At 39.9% G+C, this 24,104-nt stretch overlaps 1 protein-coding gene across 1 annotated transcript in view; it reads left to right on the forward strand.

Annotated features, from left to right (window-relative positions):
• CRCP (CGRP receptor component) overlaps positions 1–19,401 on the forward strand; it is a 31,021-nt gene extending 11,620 nt beyond the window's left edge. The window contains exons 5-6 of the mRNA XM_009885215.1: positions 10,801–10,858; positions 19,258–19,401. Coding sequence (XP_009883517.1) covers positions 10,801–10,858; positions 19,258–19,401 — 202 coding nt within the window. The remainder of the gene's footprint in view (positions 1–10,800; positions 10,859–19,257) is intronic.
• The last annotated feature ends 4,703 nt before the right edge of the window (positions 19,402–24,104 follow it).

Genomic DNA, 24,104 nt, shown 5'->3' on the forward strand with positions numbered 1-24,104 from the left:
ATCACAACAAAAAGCCAGCGGGGGTTAAAAAGGCAGAACAGGATTTTTCAGAAGTAACTGAATCAGTTAGGTATAAGAGTCCCATTAGAAGTCAAAGGCTGTTTGTTTTGTTTTGTGGTTTGCTTTTTTTTTGTTTTAAAGCTCATTTCTAAACTTGTTTCTGGTAGAATTTGATCAGGATCTCAAGGTTAACTCTTACAACAAGGTAGGGGAGCTCTGTTATCACGTTAGATACCTTGACCACATCTGCTCCCCCATATGGGTTCTCCAAGAGTGAAGTACTAAATGATGTTGGGTCATAACACAGAAAAGCCTAGCTACAAAATCTTTCCCCCATAGTGCCTAGCTGTTTTGTAGAAAATCTGCCAAAATATTTGCCTTCCCATGCCTACCTGTTCTGTGAGCTTGAATATAGTGCTGCTGCAAAGGTTGAAAAAGTTACAAGCTTTAGATGAGCTTTTTGACTATTTTATTTTTTATAGGTGTAGGAGGTGTCTTTGGTTTTAGGTATCATCCTCTCTGTCCTTTTTCTCTGGATCAGTCTGTAGATAAGCAAGAGAATTATTCCCAAGTCATTTCCTTCTGCATAATGGCAGAGGATGAAAGTGAAGAGCCAGCCACTAGTTTAGGTTACAAATTTACTGCATTTATGGCTTATCAGAACTCAAATTGGACTGTCATACTTTAGTTTCTTGAGCATCCTGTGCAACTTTTACTGTGTTAATACCTTTGTCATCTGGTAAAGAACTTGCCAGCTCTGCATTTGCCACGTACTTTACAAAATAAGAAACAGAATTGTTTAGTGTGATCCTGGCACTTCTTCTTTCTTCTAATCTTTTCCATTCAGACACCTAAAGCTAGAAGTATCAGAGCCCATCTGGCAGCCTCTTCACACCGAAACACAGAAAGCATATGGTGTGCAATTACTATATAATGCACTTTATGTTAAACCACTTAAAATAGTAATGCCTCCAAGGAAATTTTGAACTACCCTTTGGTTCGTAACCAAGATCATTTCAACACTGTTCTGTTGTTAAATAAATGAAAAACTAAAGCCTTTAATCATTTCCATTCTGTGGGATGGAGGTGGTATTTGTATAAAAGACTTCACTAGAGATTTCGTTCCAGTTATCTGGTAGAGAGCTTTGTTCTCCTTTGAGAGGAAAGAACCTGCAGTGTTTGCTCTCCAGGACCTTGCTTACATGGTCTCGCTGTAACGACCTTTCCTCCCACAAAGAGTAATGAACTCCAGAGTCTGTGTTTGCTACTTCCTTTCTGGGTAAAGCATCCAAAGATGTGCTCTCTCCCTTAATCTCTTAGCTGGTTATAAGCTGTCTTTGCTGGTAACATTTTCCTGAAGGTAGCTGATTTGATTTAAAATATACGTTAGTTGGTGTCTGTCCTCAGTGAGGGCACAGCAGCATTTTCTGTTTTCTTGTTGCAAGAGGAATAGAGAATTTGGTTAAAAGGCACAACTGGTCAGAAGCACCTCGTCATCTTAGCTTCCTCTGCCATTTAAATTCCTTGTTCTGTCTCTGGCTCTAATCAAGGAGGAAACAATTAAGCAGTGTGTTTATGCTGCTAATTAGGCTTGGCAACTTCTTTTCCAATACAAGGACTTCAGGGCTTTGAATAGAAGAAGGATTTGCAGCTATATCTAAAAACCTGGTGGAGGTAAGGTAGTGTGATAAGCTGACTTTCCCCTCTCAGCGTGTTATTGCAGCACGCAAGCACTAGGCTGTGCTAGTGCATGGGAGAATTTCCATGTAGTGAAGATGGACCAGACGCCATCCGGAGAAGCACCAAGAATTGAGGCACATTCATTTAAAGAACAGAGCTTTTAATCAAGTGAATGCTTGTTTTTCCTGCCCTCCTTCTACAAACCTGCAGTACTAACCATGTGGAGTGTATTGCTCCTCAGGCTACATGTGAGAACCTAAAACTTTCTGGCTCCTGTTACAGAGCTGATAGCGTTGTCCTGGCAAATGGTGCAGCTCCTGTAAAATCATCTCAAGTCTCTTCTTTCTGTTACTGCTGATGTTTGCTACTCAAAATACCAGGTTAACAGACCAGCATATCTTTCCTGCTGACAGCCATCTATTTTGTGGTTAGTTTTTCTCATTATAGTTACAGGCAGATAAAAATACTTTTTCCTAAAAGGCAAATTTTAAAAATAAATACTAATGTGTACAAACAATGTACACACAACAATGACCTTTCAGAGTCATTTCAGATAGCTGCCTTACTAAATGGAGCAGATTCGAAGACATCTAAACGTGTATTTCACTGGTGTAGTCAGTAAAGTACGGTAAAGCACAGTTGTTTTTTTTTTCTTGTTGTCGGTTATTTTGGTAAGATTGAAACTGCAGAAATGATTATTTTTTTTTAAGATTAAAAGCTCTGAACTGACATCGTAATGAACTTTATTATTATCTTGTTGAGGCCTCAAGCTTTGGCTAATGCCACAGTACAGTAAGCCATGTCGTACTTGGAAATACAGTATGCCACTAGAAGCTAATTTTCCAGTTTTAATCCCTGGAATGGCTTCACATTTTGTAAGGTAGTGCGAGTGGCATTGCATGGAAAATACATTTATTAAGCTTGTGCTCTGTAGTTGTGGCTAAATGAAAATTGGCTCTACTTGTACTTCTTCCTGTTACTGATAGCCTATCTTGGATCTAATTTTGGAATAATCAAATTTCCAATCACTGCATATTATTACAATTTTTTAAAAAAATGGACAAAACATTGCCTTTTTTGTCTTTAAATCAGCACATTCAAGGAAGCGTTGAGCTGAAAATCAGTAGTACTTTTAGAAAGGATTTTTCCCTTATTACTGCCAAAAACTACAGCAAATATAAACCTCTTCAATATTGAAGGCTGAATGATTTACTTTGTAATTTCTGTCTCCTCCTGAGCTTTCAAAGTGAACATATGACACGAAAGTCAGGATGGTGCTAGTTTAACAATTGCATCATTTAATAGTGTTTAAAAAGGCTCCTGTGTTTCCCTCTGAATTGAAATTAGCCCTTTGATCTGTAGCAGTGTTGCTCAGTGTTTTGTAGTTGGATACCATTATCAGCCCTCAGATTTCATCCTGGACAAACGTACTGACATTGAAGTACGGTGGTGACCCCTGCGGAGAATACAGCCCCCGGTATGTTTGCGCAGACTGGCACTGTGATTTCAGAGCCCGACTCGGGACTGCTCATCCGTAAGCCAGGTCCTGCAATCTCAGACAACGTTTTACATGAGTTGTCCATGGTTGACTCAAGACTATAGGATTTGACTCTTAAGTATTTTCAGCTAGTAATAAAATACATGGTTATATACACTGCTGTTACTTTATGCTTTTCCTAGCAACTAAACAACATACATTCCTGAGGATAAATTTGCCTCTTCACAGTCACAGATGTTTTAGGGTTGTTTTTTTTTTAGCTCTGTGTGCTGTATGTTGGCACTGATACTGTTCTCTTCTTACCCGTGCCGACAGATCTCTTACTAGAAAAACAAAATGTGCATGCATGTATATTTACGTACAGTCTAGGAGTTCAGTAGCTAAAAAATGGGCAATACCATGAAACATGATATGAGGTTTTGATTGAAATATAAATGCTGTGAATATTTGGCTCACTGCTGACAGAATATGATACAATTTGTCATAATTTGCACAACAGTATGTAACTGCTTTTATTATTTTTTTAGAATCTGTGAATTCGTTATGCACCGTAGAAATGTGCTGTCCATCCTGGCTACCCAGATATGCAGCATGATCTTGAACACAAAACAATGATTGATTTTTATTTTCTTTTGTCTTCTAGGAGAACATTTTTTTTGACTGTGAAGGATTACACTATTGTAATCCTACATCCTCACCTCCTACAATATACACTCTCCCCTCAAACGCAGACCTCAGACCTGTTTTCTTCTCCCATAACTGCATACATTTTTGACTCCTGCAGCCTGAGCTTTATACATCCCAAAGCCCGCTCCGCATCATTTTGCCCACAGCTAGAAATACTGATCTTGGCCCTGGCTGAGTCTCAGCTCCTGCTCGATGTGGCCCAGAAGTGGGGAGGCTCTGCTCAGCCTCTTGGCAGTAATTGCCATTTGGGGATTTCTCACTAGGCAGGTCCTGTAAGAGTCTGCATAACGGACGATTAACTCTGATTAGTGGAATCTTGCTTTTATGTGAGAAAATGGCTTTCAGCCGTCACTCATCTTTTGTACGTGTTGTTCTCTTGAACGAGCAGCTTTCATGTTCCAAACAGTGTTACTAAAATCCAGACAGTCCAGAGAAAACACAAAGACTTACTTCTTGGGGGCAATTAAGCTGAAAATACTCTTCACCTTCTGTTTAGATGAATGGGACAGTTATCCTTTTTATTTAATGAGCCGGAGTGTAAACATGCATGCTGTAGAAAGTGTAAAGATGGATTCATCTGAGTTGGAAAAAGTTCTGTTTATTTTTTAGATGTAATGGAGCATGAACTAAATTCAGGCTTATCATGTCTGTGCCCATGCAAAATGCTGCAATTGGCACTGATACTGATGCACGTTCAGGCTTGCAGCGTTTGCCTTCCTTAAAGCTTATTTCTGATGGGATTGTGGGTATTGAGGTTCTAATTTGTGTACGTGCTAGTAAGAAATACGCGGTACACAGAGACTCTGATCCTAACAGTCAATTTTTGGTATCAGTGTTAGAAAAAGTCAGTGTGGTGGGTACTGAGCTCCAACTCTTACTGCCTGCAGAGATACACTGCTTACTGCTAGTGTTGAGGGCTGAGGAATACGGTTTTCTATTGCAACATTGAACTTCAGAGGCGTTTTGTGAGTGTTCACTTCAAGGAGATGCTGAGAGGAGTAACTTTCTGGTTGCACCATTTGCTACGAGTAGGAAGGTCAGAAATTGTGTGCAGGGAGAAGAGCTGGGACCAAAATATCAAAAGGGTCCCCTGAGCTGATCTCGGATCACATCCTGGAGTGCGTGTCTGTTCTGTACAAGCACCAGCAAGAGCTGCTATGGGGACCTCCCCGGTGAGCAGAGGTAACTGCTCATGTCTTGCACACATGTGTGCTTGGTAGTTCTGAAATAATCTTAGCAGCTGGATATTTACTAAACAGAAAAGATAAAAGGAGGAGCATATCTACCCATGCTAGTATCCAGTGTACCCACCCTAGTATCAACATATGTGTCCCAATGTCTTCAATTACTGTCAGTTATCCCTTTGCCATCGTGCAATATTTTGCCAAAATTAAATAACTTACATCTTCATTATCAGAATGATGTTCAGGTTGATCAGCAAACAACTGGCTCATTACCAGCTTTCAGATGACAGTTACTGAATAGTTGGTCATTTCTATGTCTTTGGATTCAATCTCTGTGTAAATAAAACAAATGCATTGCTTTAATCGTGTTACCATTAAATAATTATTATTTAAGATCATTATTTTTTAGTGTTAATTAGTGTTCATAATTTCTAAAACCCTGAAACACTGCAGAAGCACCTTCAGATGAAATATGTCATTTATGTAGCTTTTGTTTTTTTGCACCCTGCTGCTAATTCCTTTTTGATGTTCTGAGTCATTTTTCCAGTAGGGAGCTTTGCAGATCAAAAACAAGCATGAAATTTTTCAGATAACACATTTTAATGATTTACTTGCAAATTATCTCTTATTCTTCTGTATGCATTTTTTAAAACTGCAAATACTCTGAAGTTTTGTTGGCAACAAATTTCAAAGATACTACTTTGAAAAACAAGAATGTGAGAAAATGTATCTTTTGTGTTCTTTTGTAAAAGTCAAGTAATACATTTTGTCTGGAGATGTGGTGGAGCTATAGCGTTGGACTGGAATATGTCTCGCTGCAAAAGTGAAGAAAGACTTGTTTGAAAGAGCTCTGATCTCAGAAGTGGCATGTGAGTGTACAGTGCAGTGAGAAACTTGTATGGATTCGTTAAACAGTGAACGCAAAAGTCTGCCTTTGTAAGTAGGGCTTTGGGAGGAGGGGAAGTGTTTTACAAGTAGATACCCTCATGGCTCTCCTGTGAGAGCTGAAAATGTTGCCTCTGTGTTTGATGTCTGGAAACTGAGGCACAGACACGTGCTTGGGCAGGGACCTCAAAGCAAATAGCGTTGAAAGCCAGGACAAGCGTGCCAGCTTGTGCGCCTCCGTCAAGTGCTCCAGGCACCGAACCAGGCAGTTTCCTAGCTCTTGAGGAAAAAGCACTAAATCTTTCATACATTCATTCAGATGAATTGGCCAGATTTTTGTACGCTGAAGATGTTACTTAATATTCTTTACCCAGCTCTGTTAGGACTTCTGCTTTTATGGCAGTGATGCTTTCACTACAGTTTTATGAGGGTGGGCTTTTTCTCTCGTTGACTCCTTAAATGGCCTGCTCTCAATTTTAATTCTGGTCTAAAAGGTATCAATACTTGTCTCTCATCAATATTAAGCTTTTATTTCTGTCCGTTCGTTACTTATGACAGTAACAAATGGCAGCAGTTATGAATACCTTCTCTTTTTGACAATAAAGCAGCCAACAGTCGTGTTCCCAGTTCAGTGTTAGATTCAGCCACGCTCTTAATAGTCTCTTGTTGTAAACATCAAGCTGCCAAATAGATATAAGTGATTAACATGGGAAAACAAAGGAGGTGTATTCACTGCTTCCCACCAATGGAAACATATCTGGCTTTCATCCCTGATTCTCCAAAACCAAAGCAATCTAATAGATCTGGCTAACGAAGCTAATTCTGATTCCTTTGTGTTGTCTGTAAAAATCACAGTATCCAGAATTTAAGACCAAACCCTGTGCTGCCAAGGGGTTGTTAACAGGCGAGGGAGGAAAAATGTGAACAGTTATTCTGCAGGAGCAAAAGAGAATGTGGTCACTACAGTGGGAATTGCCTTTAAATACTGATTTATACTGTAATTGACACAAAAGATCTCCTCCCCAGCGTCCTCCTGTATTTTTGCAGCTTGGATGCACCTTACAGTTCATGAATGCAAGGACAGATCCTTTTCAGGGGACTACAAAATCGCCAAGAGGAAGGAGGTCTGGCCAGTCCTTTTCAGCATTATTTAGTGGAGCCTTCAGAGAATATAGCAATGTCTGCTGCGATGTGCTGTCTCAAGGGCCTTTCCTTTTCTTCTCCCACACCACACCTCCAAAACCCAACGCCTTTAAAGTGGTCACAGCTTTGTTGTTCCCTTCAGTCTTACTGTCTGTAAAACAGGAATAGTGATCCTTGCTACTATATACAAGACACACAAATAAGTGTGGGCAAGCTCAAAAAACTAATTTGATAGTTGGTGTTTCTTAGAAAACACTTTGAAACCATTGTTAAAATACTTGCTTGAGGACCATATATAGGCACTTTTTTTTTTTAAGCAGTAAGTTGATGGCCCGGCTTGGAAGGGCTGATGCGCAGGTAGAAATGCCTTCTTGTTCTTCAGCAAAAATACTCTTTTAGCTGTGAAGTCTGAAGTTGATGTGAAGTCTGCCACGCTTGTTGGCGTTTGTCCAGGTGCCAAATGTCACTTTATTGCAAGCTTTTTCTGAAGACTAAGAAAAATCTTCTGATGTGGTTCTGTAGAAATAGAAAAGAAGATTAAAAGGATGGGGTGGTACCCAAAGTGTTTGAGCTCGTTTTTTAAATGGACATTTTGAACAATTCTGTGGTTGATTAAAAAGGAGTTTTCTTTTTTTTTTTTTTCTTCTTTATAAAGTCATAATTCCTTACCCCCTTCTCTAATTTTGAAATTTGGAGAGGAAGAAAATAGGTACATTTGTAAAGTGAATGTAAATTCAAGATGTTGAATTGTGTACGCTTTTTAATGGTAAATGAATATATAGGAAGATTTCTTGGAGCTTTCTGTTGTGAGTTGTTAATACTTCACAAATGGAAGTCGTGATTAAAATTATTTTCCAGTATTTTGTAAAAAGGATGGCAGAATGGCTCAGGGACTAGGTGGAACAATTAAAAGCTTTTCTCTTTTTTTTTTTTTTTTTTTTTTTTTTTTTTTTTTTTAGGAGTTTGGTTTTGTTACCAGCCAGCTGGGTCTAAACCCAACAGTCAGCATGTCATCCCTTCAGAGCTGCTTTCTGTTCTTAAGGGCAGTGAATACACATCTCACAGCCCTCTGGTAACGAAGCTCAATGTGTGGTATCAGCAAAGCCCTTCTCTTTACTGAGCCAGTCTCCTGTAGTCCAGTTCCCATCACGTTGTCACTTGCAATCAGGGACATTTTGGCTGAAGAGGGTCTGTTAGGTCACCCAATCTGGGATAATAGAGCATTTTTTCCTTCAGGAGACATCAGCCAGGAAAATTTTATGCTGGTGCTGCTCGTTCTGTGCGTTTGGTGGATAAATGAAGGGCCTTATTCTCTTTGGGTGCCAGCTGCTGGCCTCCTTATGTATTAAATTCAGCCTCGTGACACATACGTGTGTGTGCATGTATGTACCAGAGCAGTGCATCGCCTGTCAAAGGCATCTCCTGAGGAGTCTAAACACCCCCGTCTTTGAACGTGTACCGGTGCACGTACGTGGAAGGTAAAGTATTGAAACGCCTGCCAGTGTTATAAGCTGTGAGCTGGTGTTAGATTTCAAGGGCAGCCAGTGTCGGAGGCCGCTTGAAATGGAACGGTGTCTGTGAAGTATCTCCAGATGCACAGACATTGACCTGTTGGTTGTAAACGCCTGCATGGGAGAGCGCGGGGCTGTGAGTTGCAGCATCTGTGTTCTCCTGAAAGCCACCCACATGCCCAATAAACCAGGGGGAAACTCTTCAGAGTTGGTTTAAATATGCATTAAAGATGCCTCTTAAATAATAATAAATTCCAAGCTTTAATTCTTCAAAATCATAGTTTACGATTGTATCATTGACTGGAAGATTGTGCATGTTAACTGTCACTTCTCACTTTAACATATGACTGTGTGTGGTAGAGGTGCTGCACAAAAATAGATGGCTGCTAAAAATAGACGGCTGCTGTATGTCAAGTAATAATCACTCAAGATGATTTCTTCCCCCCCCTCCCCAAATGTATGTTCAAGTTTGTTCACTCATCGTATCTGTTATTACACTGTAATTGTATGGTTTTATTACAAAAGTGCATTTGTTACTGTTTCATATGCCCTTTTAAACATCTGTTTTATCTTTAGGAGTGCTGTATTATTGTGCTTTTCTGTTCTAAACCACAAAGTTTGGCTCAGATCATTAGCCACGTTGCTATTATGTGGTCAATGTTAATGTTTTGGGTTTCTGAAATTAATGAAATATGCATTACTGGCATGTGACAGCTGTTTTTACTTTGTTTTCAGAATTATTTGTATTTAAGTAGAGTGTAAAATTAATAATTTTTGGCTGCAGAGCTATTGCCTAAACGTTGTGGTTTGAAGTTAATGAACACACTTGTTTGATCACATCTTCACCCCCCCAAAAAAATACTTTGAAATGTCAATGAAATTTTCTCCCTCGTACCCTTTCTTTTCTGTTTTAATGATCAAAGTATTTTAATGGGTATTTGTGAGATCTTGTGATTTCTTGATGGAAAAGTAGAGCTAATAGCAGTATGGTGAAAAAGAATGCAGAATAGCAGTGATGCTGGTGAGCTTAATGGTGGTTCTGAATGTATCACGGATTTTGCTGCTGACTTCAGCGGTGCTAAACTGTCTCTCTGAATATTAAAGTGGTTAGTGTTTAAGTACCAACATCAGACAGTTTTTACTGACTACTCCTCGGAGGCAGAGGGGAATGGAATTTGAACTATTAAAAATACAGATGCAGTGTGGTGCATACTTAAAATCAAACCAAAAAAAGCTAATATTGATTGAAGTGCTTTTGTGCTGAAGGCACAGGACTCCAAACCTGAACGCGTAGAATCGCTTTCTGTCTGCCTTAGAGTGTGGACAGATAATCAGAAGTGTTTGAATTACTGTAAATTAATGAATATCATTTGTGTTTTAAACCACAATAAGTGACCATACGTTTACAACTCAGGCACTGATTGGGGTGGTAGGCTTTTCACATTTTCTGTGTCTTTGCTACTTTGCTGCTTGTGGTCTTGCCAGTCTTTGCGGCACTGCGCAGTGACTCAAGTCAAAAACAACCCTGGAGAAAGAGGTTGGTGATCTTTACAGTCCAGCTCAGCCCCCCACCCGGTTTGCTGCATGGTGCCCAACAGTTGCAGAAACCCAACAGAAAGGAAGATTTACACGGGGACAGAGATGAAGAGACATTTTTGCCCAAAGATACGCGTGTGTGCATGGCCTCAGCCCGTTACAATAATGTGTGAAAAATACATTGGCTTAGAGCGTGTGGGCTGCAGAAAGTACATGTGACCAAGTGGTTTCAAGCTGTTTCGTTTTTTAACTTTGCATTTGCAACGGGCTAAAAGAATAAACACGTTATTGCCGTTTGGCTGAGGGATTGTAACTTCTTAGGTATGATAATTGTTCTTGTGGTTGTGTGTTCATAGCAAAAGACTCTGTGATCTTTGAGTTTAGCGTTTCTGTACAGCGTTTACGAAGCAACAGTACATGTTAATTAATGCTTGTACAGTAACGATCTAAGGTCCTCTGCCTTGCCACCTTAAACTAGAGATGGCAGCAGCAATACGTCTAAACTCACAAGGAAGTACTGTATTTAAAATACCCAAATTATCGTGGCAATTAAACCACATTGCAAACCCAGTCAGAAACTAAACTATCAGGAATGTATTTGCCACTTAGCAGTCATTTTGGTGGATCCTCAAATTATATAGTAATGTGGATTGTTTTACGCTTTGCTTTTAAACAGGGCAGAAAAGCTCCAGTTACTTAACCACAGGCCTGTGACGGCAGTTGAAATACAGCTGGTGAGTAACAATGCTCCTGACTGTTCAAAGCTTAAATGAACGCAGCTTTAACCTTGAAGATCAATTGAATAATTATTTTCTCGTGGCCCGTGATTGAATGTATCCCTTTATGCACATCTTTACATTCCCAGTTTCAAATCCACTCTGCTTCCTCTCTGAGACCTACTTAGAGGCTTGCTCATCTTTTTCTCAGAGATTCTCCACCTCTGTTTGCTTTAGTGTCACATAATGAAAGTGCCCGATGAAGTCATTAAAGGTTAGTTACAGTATTGCGACTGAGAATACCTTTAACCTAAGTCTTTTTGCTGCTGCTCTGTAATCAAGTACTTCACTTTTTGACAGCTGTGATGTGGTGGTTTTGGTGGCTTGGTGGCAGGGTTTTATGTTATAGTAAAACCAAACACGCTGAAAAGGAGCGAGTAATGACTGATAAGGAATTTTGGGCAGTGGTGCAGAATGAGAAATGGATATAAAGAGACTTTCCGATGGAAAGTAGCCATTGTCAATCTGTTAAGCATAATTCTGGTGTAAAGAGGGATTGTTGCTAAGTAGAAATAGTTGGTTGCATTCTCTGAAATATCTCCTTATGAATACAAAATCCTATTGTAATTAAGAGATTATTATAATACGGATAGTCTTCTAATAAAGATCTCTTACATTAAGAACATCTGTTTACAATCTTATCCTGAAACTATGTAATAACAGGATCATATTTTGCTGCAAAAAAAGGGAAGGATTAAAGAGGTACCAGTAGGACTATTTTTCTTTCATAGCCAAGGAGCAGACAGTGTAATGTATCTCATTTAAAAAAAAAAAAAAAAAAAAAAAAAAAAGAATGCTTCTAGCTGAGGAATTAATATTGTGTTTTGTGATTGAAGACATGAGTGTCGATCATCGACCCAACCAAGAGCATTAAGGCTTTGTAAGTTTTGCTTAGGAAGTTATTTATAAGCGATTATGTAGAGCCTGTGTCATACCTTTATTACCTTCATGGGCTTAGACACAGATTTATTGTATTCCCATATAGGCCGTATATGGTCTTTTTTTTTTCCCCTTTTCTTCTTTAAACGCAATAATCTTTTGCTGCTTTCAGGTGACTGTGTGGTTTTGTCTGTCTTTCTTCTCCTCCTCTCATTATCCTACGTAATCCCTCATTATTGTAACTATACATAAAACATTGAAAATAGTTTTGCTCCTGTGTCATGATTGAAGTCCAGGAGACAAGTGTAAGAAATTTGGACCTTTATATTAGACGTCAGGTTTCTGTAGAATGTCGTACTTTAGATACACCAAGATTTGTAATGTCAAAGTTAGATAAAACTCATTGCTGAAACTTACAGAGTACAGGTACGAGATTTAAGTTCAGTATCAGTCTATTATTGGTACATAACCCTTCTCTAATGATCAAAAGCAACTTGTGAAAAATGTAGTATTCATACATTTGGGGACTAGCCTGAATTTGTATTGTCATGGAATTATTTGGGATGCAGTTACTTCTGTTCTGTTGCGATACCCCTGTAATTCCCAGGGCAAGTTTCTCCAAAACTAGTATTACAGTAAACTAGGTTGACTGGATTGTTCATGCTGTGTTAAATTAAGACTCCCCAAAATTGCTCTACACTTACTCTTTCATCAAAGCACGTCTAAGTCATTTGAGCTCAATAACTGCTACGAAACTGCGGGCCATTTTTGTTAGTGAAATACAGACTAGGAGCAATAGCAACTAAATGATTTTGATGTTTGATTGCTGTCCTGAATCATTTTGGTTTCTGGTGAGGACAGGGGAAAGAGACTGTAGCAGTGCAACATCTTTGTACACAGACAACTTCTATCTTCTCTGAGCATCTTTGAGTATAAAATAATGCAGAGCCGTGGAGGCCACCTGCATTTTCTTCTTTGATGTCAGTAGGGAGAAGATTGGCCATACGCAAATTTTGTGCAGGCAAGTCAATCCACTGCAGTTGATGGAGGAGAGACAACCTACAGAGAAGTGAATACTAGGTTTAAAATTACCATGATTCTGTCTCAATTGAACTTCCCTCTGCCACTCAAAAGCTTTAAGTCATTCCTGGAATTGATATCAGAAATAAAGGATGATGAAAACTTCTGACCGCTTCATATAATGTAGGCAAATCAATCTTATTTTTTAAAAAGCCAGCTTTAAACAAAATGCCAAACAAGCCATACATTTGTCTCTCGCTTGCTAAAATAGTTTTGATGTCTCAAACTTTTATTCACTGCTGCCTGTCCATGGAACGCAGTCAAATTTACCAGGTAGGCTTTTAACATCTGATGTGAGGGGATAGTTATATTTACTGCTGCTTGTTCCTTTTTTGCCTTTCCAGCTTTTTGCTTTTTTACTTTCCCTCTATAAAATCCCCTGTCTTTAGTTGTATGCAAACAATAAATCAATTTTGATAAAATTATATTTAAGCTCAAAAGCAAATTTATGTTGTGATCTTTTGATCTCAAGTTCTTTTGTAAGTCTTGATGCATAAATTGCTGTATTGTTCATATTTGTCTTTTCCGGACTGTGTGCCAGGATTTATTTTCAAACAACAATAGCAACAAAAGAAGCACGAAATTCTAATTCATATCCCACAGGGTAAAACACTGTACACATTGCAGCTATCTTGACCTCCTGTTTTAATCTTTAACATATGTTGTTCCTGTCTCAGTGATTCACAAAGGAGGGAAAAAAAAAAAAACAGTGATGTTGATCTAACCGTAACAGCGGTCCAGTGTTACTTAATGCTGAACCATGATGGGTTTGAAGATTAAGCATCATCTTTTCTAATTAACAAATTGCTCTACATTCTTCTTTCTGAATGGAAAAGTAGATTTTAATTCTGTGTTTTTTAAAACTAGATTTTCATCTCAGAGAGCTTTGTACCTCATGATACGTGCTCTGCATAACCAGCCTGGCAGATCGTCTTTTATTGTTAAATAGAAAATAATAATGTAAAGTATTCTTCTGGAAAATGGAAGATGTTACAGGATTTAAACATTTTATTTTCTCAACAATATATTTTGATTCCCACTTTGCATACTTGGTTAATTTTCTCTGAGGGACATTAATCCAATCATTCAGTCTTTTATTGTATTCCTTTTTTACGGGCTTTTTTCTTTTGGCATGTTGGTGCTGAACAATTTCAAATTACTGCTCCAAGGAGGAAATAGCAGTCATTTTCTCATAAAATATGTACCTCCTACACTGGAGTTAAATTATGTGCTTGATAGCTTTGGAAGTGATCAGAACCCCTATTTCCTTTTTTACTGTAGTTTACTGATTATTTTTTGAATAGAATTCTTAGCTTATTATTCAAATAAACAATAGCTTTTAACCCACAAAGCGTTCTGTTCTGTGATGCTGAAGTTTGCTACCCATCAAATATTACTTATCCTTGAGACAGTTTCTCCATTCTTTCAGAACTTTTTAGGGGGTTTCAGTGTGGCTTTATTTAGTCTTCAACATTTGCGGTGTATTGTGTCTCAGGAGGATAAATGAAATAAACATTAGCATTGAAAGCTTAAAAGAAGCACAGTGAGGCTGATGAAGTCTCTTATACTTTGCTTTTACTAGACAAGTATGCGCATATATATATGTCTGTGTTCGTATTTTGTGCTTACGTGTGTACGTGGCACTATGAACATACAGATTTGCACACTTATTTTATGAGTAAACATTTTAATCCTTGAAATTATCTTGATAATCAGTCTAGCTGTTATTTTCAGATTTACCTACACAATAAATAAAACCTTTAAATCTTCTCAAAATAACTTTCTGCCATCAGCAGGTTTTAGCGTGACTTACTGCTTAATGTCATTCTGTTATTACGTTCTGATTTGGTAATTATGATTGTTTTGTTCCTCTGAGAAATTCATACATAGTGCTCAATTAAAAAAAGCTACTGTTAAAATGCGCAGCTGGGAAAGGCCGCACGGCAGCAACATATTCCACATACATGTTTGTTTAATAAGCACAGCTCTGGTTCCCAGTAGCGGTTGTGTTACTGAGCAAGGCATCTGCCAGTGTTTAATTCTGCAGTTGGCGAGCGATTTGTCTTTTCGTTCTCTTGTAGCAAGATTCAGTGATGGATGTTGGATGCGTGTTTCGTTTTGCTGTGTTAGAAAGCTCGTGCATAGATGTATCTGGAGAGGCAGAAGAGAATTGGAATCCTTTTCTTGACGTACTCTCCATTTCGTAAATGTTTGCCTAATTTTAAGCTTAAAGTCCAGTCGAGTTAGTTGGACCTCTTGAGTACTTTAAATTAAGTCAATACATAAGCTTTGGCTTAACAGTTGTAGGTACAAGGTGCTTAAGCAGGTGAAAAATCAGTTATTAGACTTCTAAATAGAGGTAGTGTTGCTTTCAGAGGTGAGCAGTACAGTAGCTTCAGCTGCCTTCTGAAGATTTTGTATATATTCCACAGTTCTGAAGATCTGTCTGTTTTTATCGATACATTTATCAATAAAGACAGAAGCAACTCTAGGTACTTAGGCTTAAAAAGTATATACTAGCTGCAGGGGTAACATGCCTCCTTTTTTTAGCTGTAAGAATTTTATACTAATTAAGCTACCAAGTAAAGTTTTGCTGTTTCCTTTCTTGATTCCTTCTTTGGTCGCCCTGTAGATGATACTCTTTAGGGTGCTAGCTGGGCGGGAAATGAAATGCGACAATTGCTTACTGTATGCATATATTGCAATGAGAATTTAAAAACAAAGTTACTGGTTTGAGTGAAATCAAAGTTATTGTTGAGACCTGACTTGACTGAATTTAACTTGGCCACGTAGTTGCCTTTCATAGATAATACATACTGTATATCTCTCTGAATGACATTGATATGCTGTGACATTTGCTACAAAAACACTGTAGTTATTTTGGTATAGTAGAGACTTGAATGCTGAAAAGCAGTAATGACTTGGGAATTATTTATTGCAAGGAGCAGCGTAGCTGACATGGCTTACTGCCTTTCTCTTGTGTTCATTTCAAGAAAATCCTTTCTCTCAGCCCTGAGAAGGAGATACGCTTGTCCTGCTGCACATCAGGGTGCTTTTTATCTATCGGTTGTGTTACTGTGATGTTGTCCAATTCTGTTATTTGTGCAAACCCCTCAATATTGAAATTACACAGCTCAGCGGAGCTTTGGTTGATGATACCCTGCACTTTGCACATGGCATCTTCTGTGAGGATAATCTATTTCCATTTGGGGTGTGTGGCACTGCCAACATAAATATCTTACCTCATACACTTATTAAAAACATTTGCATTTTTGTTTTCCTTAGTATAAACTTTGCATTCCTGACTGCTTATGGTTTGAATCTGTTGCTTGAGCAGTTTTAGCCAATTGCAAGTTAGAGGTTAGCAAGGCTTTTTGATAGATATTTTTTCATATATTGGTAAAATTCTTGCTGGAAAGGTAGGTACTTGAACACAATTGTGTCTTTTTGCCTTATGCATAATGTCTCTACTGAGCATCATAACATTATTTCCTAGTACTAAAAGTAGCAAAGGTATCTTGTTTTACAGTTGTAAATCAGCAGTCTGCGAATATCTGTTTAATCTGGAATAAGCCTCTTTGTGACCGTCTGTTTCCCTTGATAGCTGTTTTCCTTTCGGGCAGTTTCATTTGTCTCTATCTACACGGTCTCTGTGCTTAATTTCTGAATTTTTCCTTTTGGCATGCTGCTTTGCTGCTTTCTAATTGCTTATGTTTTCATAAGTCGCTGCTCAGGCTTTTTTCCCTGAAGAGTGAAAAAAATTGATTTTTATAGCTTATGCTTTTGATCCTTTGAACTCTTGAATAGTATCACAGCAAAATAGTGCTGAAGCATCAACTTGAATAATAAGCTGTCCATCCTGCCAAATGTAGATTTTTGTCTGTCGGTAGTTCCTGGTGGGAGAGCCGGCAGTGAGGGTGCACGGCTCGGAGGCACTGAGAGGTGAGCCCTTGATGAATTTACTACACAGTTAAAGCAGTTACCACTTCCTTCTGGCATTGACTATGGATCTGTCAGCAGAAAAGAATTTGGAGCTACTTTACCCACTCCTTGGTGTGGTGTCCAGCATCTTTCTTTAAAGATGCTTTTATCAACACTCTGATGAGACATCAGTTATAGCCCCAAAGCATCTGAAACATGAGAGACTATTTTCCTTCATCAACTTTCTGGTAAAGTGTGATTTCTTAAACTGCTAGAGCAATCACCAGAGCTCATCTGTCAATGTCCCGAGTCGTATCTGCAGTTTGTCAGTCTTGCAGGCTTCTGTGTTCAGCCAGTACAAATGACATCAACATGGTTGTTCATATTGGGCGTTGGGGCATTACTCATTTGGCACTGAGGAGCACGTAAGAAGCAGTGATTCTCACTCAGTATAAGTATACACTCACATAAGTATATTCAGCCTTAAATGCAGTTGTGAAGAGTTGATACTGATCTAGAAATCGCCATCTATTATCTGTTTAAGTTCTGATCAAATTCTTATGTTTAACTCTTGCTACCTGAAGCAAGCACCGAAAGGAGGAAGCATTTGGAGAAGAAAGGGAAAGGATATATATAAGGAGGGATACAATTTAAATGGGGAAGAGGGGCAGACTTCATGTGACCCAATAAATCAAATTAAACCAGACAAGGTGCCATTTTTCTGAAGATCGGAAAGCGGTGGGATGGTAAAGAATGCAGGAGACATTGGCCACTAAGAGATAAATCATTCTGCCTTAAGTGATATTGCCTGTCCAAAGGATGTGGGCTTTTTCTTTGTATGGCTGCTGCTGCTATGGGGCTGTCACCTTTAAAGTTCAATGTAACAGTAATTAAGAACACTATAATCCAGTCCAAAAACCAGGCTGATAATCCTCTACAAAACTTAATAGCATAGGTCGTCTGAAGAGTAACGGCTTTGTCAGCAGTATTGGCAGCAGAGTGTATGGGTGCGCTGTAACATATTTTGCTGTATCGTGTTGATGCTCCAAGGTATGCTAGTCAAGCTGCTGAGATGATCACCTCCGAAATGCAGCCTAGCAGGCAATTATCTGATACCACTTCAGTAGCTGCAGCGGTTGCTTACACATAAGGGCAACATCAGGAGGATTTTTAGCATATTTTAACGCATAGTGTATAGTATAGCAGCTGGCAGTAATGAGCGCCAGGGCTGTTTTGCAAACCAGGGTCCTACAGTTGTTCTTGAACTAACCGTACTTGGAAAGCCACTCCACAGAGAATTTCACCCTTTGATCAGGATAGTCCCCAGAAACAGTCATTTGCAAATGGATATTCACTGTCTGCCTTTTGCTACGTGAGTGGATTCTAGCGTGCTCGCATTCCTCTCGTCAAGGATCTGTGGATAATGGCTGATGAAAGATGATCGGATTGTGCAAAGAGGGCTCACAGGACATTGAAGAGAAAAAAAAGTTAATTGAATATACCAGTCTGCTTTTTAGAAGGCAAGATGCGTCTGAATAGCTGATAATTTATAGCTAGAACTGATTAAACCTGCATTGACTTGGAACCATAATTAATATAAATCACTGCTCTTCAAAGGACGTTTTAAAGGACTTTGTACAAAAAAGAAAATCTCAAACTCCGCGATCCTAATTGGTTTCATTTGCGTTTGAAGAGTTCTTTTGGCTTGCTTTTCCAGTCCTCTGACAAGCTTTTCCTTTTAACAGCTGCCTATAAATTAGGGCAGTTGTTTTTACTGGTAGCAGTGTTATAAGAGTTCCCACAGCTCCACAGTGCGAGTAGGTCTCTAATTAATCTTACGGAATTTTATTGTTGATTCGTGACAGCATGTTTGGTGTTGCTCAGAGGTTTTATATGCCTTTATATTCAGGTGTCTCACAACCTAAGCAAATTCCAATAAAGTATAGCTGCTGTAGGATTAGGTGGTTTCTTTTATGGCCTGATTGCTTCTCATCTAGATGCTGGATAAGATACCAAGGTTCGGTAACCACTCTCAGGTTACCTCATTTCAGTTCTCACCTGAAAACACCGGAACTTAGGAGAAGAGGTGTGGAAGGTAGGTCTGCGTATGAGCGAAATGAAAAGCCTGTCTCAAGCTACTGATGAGAGAGGCTTTAGGGGAAAGCAGGGAGGAAAGCCTGTTCTGAGCGGGGTGTTTTCTTCGTTGTACAGAAAGCAGTGTCTCGTTATGGAGTGCCAATTGTAGTGGTTAACAATGGAGCTCTTCTTTCTTTTTTTTTTTTTTTTTTTTTTTTTTTTTTTTTTTTTTTTTTAAATATTGTAAGAGTTCCACTTTGTAAAATGCTTTTGTATTGACCTCAGATAATGTCTTGCATCCATTGAGAATAGTATTTCCCAATTAGTTGATTCCTTCTGTTTGGAGCTGAGGAAGGAAGTATGGATTTAATGATTACAATAGATTGTTTTTTGACCTGCAGATGGTAGAAGAAAGCGAGGAAAGGCTAACAGAAGAGCAGATTGAGTCACTTCTCCAAACAGTCACCAGTATTCTTCCAGGGGATTCAGAAGAACAACGGAGAGACTCGGCGATGGCAACTGAAGACAAAGGTGACCAAGCGTAGGAGGCATCTAGACCAAAGCTGGCAACAATTTCAGCAGAAGAGAATCAGCTAATATTTTTTTTTTTCACTTGGTACCAGTTTAATCTTGTATTGGACATTATTGTAAAATATATTACAATTTTTATTACTCAGAGGTGATGAGGGAACCAATTGTTTACAAGAAGGCATGAAAAAGGACACTATTGTTTTGGCATTTTGTCTTAAACAGGGATGGTAGTAACTGGCTTTGTCATGTAGCAGTCTGAGAAATATGGGGCACAGAATCTGAAGCTTTTGTATTTTTTCCTTTACCCATGTAACAGCTGTACATTTGAATAGGCTTATATACAGCTGGCAATGTTTTCATTATCACAGCAGTACTGTAATTATAATTGCTTCCATATGCTTTTGAATTGCCCAACTGGTTTTGAGAATACAGTCTACCACACAAAGCCAACTTTTGGAGCTGTTTTGTGAAAAGGGCTGTTTTCAGTGATCAGAACAGAGAGTAATGTACAGGAACTGCTGGGTGTCTGGCCAGAGGATTTCAAGTAGGCTGTTGGCATCACGGAGGTGAGAGGATCTGTTGGTAGGGTGACTGTTCTCAGGGGTGTCTGACAGTCCCTGCTTGGTAAAAGAGAGATCCGGATCATCAGCTAAATCAACATATTGCCACTGAAATAACTGGGTTGGACCAGTTTACAGCAGTTGAGGCTCTGGACTCAAATGTTAAGGCTTTGAGTAATACAAACAGAAGAACATTTAGGTATAAGGTGTATATTTTCCCTTTGAAAGTTTGTTCCAATATTTATATATAGACAAGTCACAGTCCTGCGAATGTGCTGTGGACCGTGGAATGAATGAGTCAACACTGAAGTGAAGTCCTAATCTGGTTTAGAAGAATGAGAACCTGTCCTGGTTGAAGAGCAATTTTTTTTGTGTACTGAGCTTTTGTCAAGTATTTTGTCAAGGATCAAGTATTTAATGTTGAAAGCATTGATGACTATAATAAATCTTTTGTGTATATATACATATATATATATATACACACTAAGTTGTGAGTTACACATGGCACTTGTTTTATACTGTGACTGCAGACCATTCTTTTATAATTATTATGATACACTAGAAATAAAGTTTGAAGTACATACTGGGAATTTTGTGGCTTATAGAAAAGATATAAGACCTTGAATTAGAATCTCTGACTTTTCCCCCTGCTTCTGTCATGGTTTTATTTTGTGTTTTTATGCAAAGAATTTACACATTCTGAGCTTTAGTTGTGCCATATATGAAAAGGAGTGATAACTTCCAGCGTCTGGGGGTTTTATGATATGCATTTCCGTGGTATTTTAATCTTCTTTGATGTTTGGAGAGGAAAGGAAGTTACTGGAAAATATATTTGTTATATCTTAAACATAATTTATCTTACATTAAATGCATTCCAAGGCTAAAGATACGTTTTGACTGGGTAAGTATAGTATTAGAGGGGCAAAGTCCTTGGTGGGTTTTGTGATAGATCAATATGTATTTTCTCTCTAAATGGGCAACAAAACAAAAGAGATGAGTAGAGCATATCACGGAATGACATGAAAGTAATTTTAAAATCATGGAATGACATGAAAGTAATTTTAAAATCAGCCGGTTTAGCAGTCACTGGTGGTGTTTGACTTGCTGTGGTCTTGGGCTGCAAGTGTTTACATTTTTATCTGTCGTCTTTTTCTAAAATTAAGTTTATTGAAGCATGTTCTAAACTTATGAAAAGCAGATGGAAGCAGATCGCAAGTATCTTCAGCCAGCGAGAATATTTTAACGGATCTCTGAAGTTGTATGTTCCATCTTGGGAATTGCTGGTTTGTTATCATAATGGATTTTTGCCAGCATCCATGTTGTCTTCTGTTGTGTGTGTATTGTACAAGACACAAGAACCCCTTCACTTGCTATTTTATTTAACCTTTTCAGCAAAATCCATTCCAGATGGATACATATATTAAACTTGTGCAAACGCATGGATAGCTTGTTCAGTCTCAGTTAAGATACATAAACTATAATTTCCCTAAAAATGCAATACTAAGTAACGTTTGAAGGGATCTGGGATTTCGACATCTGCATTACATCAAGAAATCATTTTTAAATCTACTGTCTGTGCTCTCTGACCGTGTAAGTACAGGTGAGGAATCACTCTGGCTCTGAGAGCAGGTTTCGCCTTGTGCTGTTTACGCTTTGGTGTGTTCTTCGGAAACCCGAGACTCAGCCATGGTTTATGGAAAGCAAATGTCATCTTGCTTATGTGAGACCGTTTTTTCCCGTGTCCTGTATATTAGATAAACGATGGGCCTGTCTCCCAAAGCTGCTTTTTGTTTACTTAACTAATCAACTACCCAACACAGTGAATGTGGTCTGATAGTTGTTCTGAAGGGGACAAGATGGCATGAAGAGGGTGGCCCTCGGATGTGTCACGGCTACAAGAAAACAAACGTGCGTACTGGACACTTAAAAACTCGGTCCGTAATTTGGAGAAGAAAAGGGCGGCACTTTCTGAATATTTAAGGAGCGCATCTTATTTTTAGCTTTCCCGTTTCATGTGTGTTCCTCACTTTAATTTTGTATCGCGCGTTTGGGTCTTGGCAGATTGGCAGCTCCGGTTATGGCAGCTCTTCTGCTGTCGGCGCGGCTCTGGGAGGATGGGGTCCGAGCTGCCAGAATTCCCCGGAGGTCCCAAGCTGTTTGTGAGGTGTCCTGGCTTCGCTTCTCATAAATTGAAGCCCAAGAAGGACAGCTCTCCTTAGGGTGGTTTGGCAGTCCTCGCTGGAGAGGTTTTATTAGCAAGAAGCTTTGTTTTATGGGAGGAGAAGGAGCTGCCGCTGCTACCTGGCTGTGCTCCGGTGCTGGGAAAGGGAAACGGGTGGGTTGGAAACGGTGATGTCCGCAGGGAGTTTTGTAGAAGATATGAGAAATCCCTAGCGATGAGCTGAGCGGCTTTGGTGGTGGTCACGCCGCGGCAGGGCTGTGTGTAAGGCTGTTGCCCACCACTGCAATGCAGAATCTGACGCGCTCGCCTTTTCTTACGGGGAGCAAAATGTGTTTTCTTCATCTGTATTTGTGTGGTGCATTTAGTAGATAAAGGTGTGTAGTCTTAATTAGACAAAGCAAACCAAAAACTTGCAAAGTTTGGAGTTTTGGTTCTCTTCTGAAGCATGTCTTTAAACGAAGTTGAAGTAGTACGTGGAAATAGCATTCAAACCTAATGCATTGGTGTGCTGGAATGGTTAAATAACATCTACAGAGTGTCCTGAAGTTTAAAAGTGTTCATACAAATGTTTTTAAAAAGGTCCTGTCGTTAAGTGCTGTATGTGACTTTTTACTTAGTAAAATCCCTACTGGGCGTAGTCAGCGTATTGCTTTTGAAGTCAGCCAAACCGGGCTGATTTACGCCGGTTGAGAATCATACCCTAAAATAATTAACCAGTCATAACGATACGGCGTCAGGGGTGGATGTCTGCAGCTGCTGTAACCCCAGCAGACCCCTGACAGGTGAAGAATAATCAAACTGTCATACCTGAGAAGAAAGAACGTTGAGAAATTTCACTAGACCACAGCTGAGCTGTCGCAGACCGAAGTCAGCGCGTACCCGGGGCAAATTCCTGCTCCTCCCAGAGCCGCCTTGGAGGTGGTGCTCGGGGGGAGCGGGGGGAGCTCCAGCCTGCCCGTGCAGTACCTTGATCTTCATCCCGTCGGGAACTCGTGTTTCTCCCAACTGATAGTTAAGGGGGAAGACCCGGTTGACCCTGCTTTGAGCAGGACGGGTTGGACGAGGTGATCTCCAGAGCTCCCGTCCAACCTCAGTGTTTCTGTCACTCTGCTTTCCCTTCATCCCGCTACGGACTCGGCATGTTGTCGTTTGCTCGCTCAGCTCGAGGCGAAGGCAGCTCTCGTCAGGAGCTGAGACGCGGTGGGTTGGGGCTTTCTCCCTCGTGCCCCTTTCTGTCCGTGCCTGGTGCAGCGTGGCCCCTTTGCCGGTGGGCGCTTGGGGCTCTGGCACGGGGCAAATACTTTATTTCTGGGATGTTGATAGAGAGAGAAGGGGACAGCCTTGCGAGCATCCGGCAAGATTTTGTGTCATGCCTGCGGTTTCGTCAGTTAAACGTTTGAGCCTGAAATGGCGGTTTGTGACGTTGCGCGGCATTAGCAGCGTGTCCTTCTGCGCGTCGCAGCTACGGCGGTGCCTGAGGTCTGTTCCAGAGGGGGCTCCTCTGGTATGAAGGATGCGTCCCGGGATGCTGCTGGGATTAGGATGGGGTTTCAGCGTGTTCTTAATCACAGTTTTCTCTTGAGTTTTGCTTAATGTTACTCCATGGGCCAAATTAATCCATAGTGCCTCTCGCTGCCTCAAATTTGGGCTGAAATACAGAATCGTTACTCATTCACGCCGGCTGTGCTCGGCCTCTCCGGGTCACACCGTGGGTCAATTAACCCAACCCAACCCGGGATTATTCTGGATCCCGGTTTTGAAACGCACACGTCTTTCTGTATTGCATTTTCTATGACTAAACTTTTTGTTGCCTCTGCATCCGGGGGGTGGCAGCTCTTTGCCACGGCAGCGTGCGAACAGCTCGTTCTGTATCCCGGAAGACGCTTCGCTTCCTGGGCATGAAATCCGTTTCCCTGTGCTGGGGCTTCGCGAGCATCGCTCTCGACTGGGAGCTGCTGCTGTTCCAGTGGCTTTT

Source organism: Charadrius vociferus, unplaced genomic scaffold, assembly GCF_000708025.1.
Source record: "Charadrius vociferus isolate BGI_N301 unplaced genomic scaffold, ASM70802v2 scaffold54, whole genome shotgun sequence".
Lineage (NCBI taxonomy): Eukaryota > Metazoa > Chordata > Aves > Charadriiformes > Charadriidae > Charadrius > Charadrius vociferus.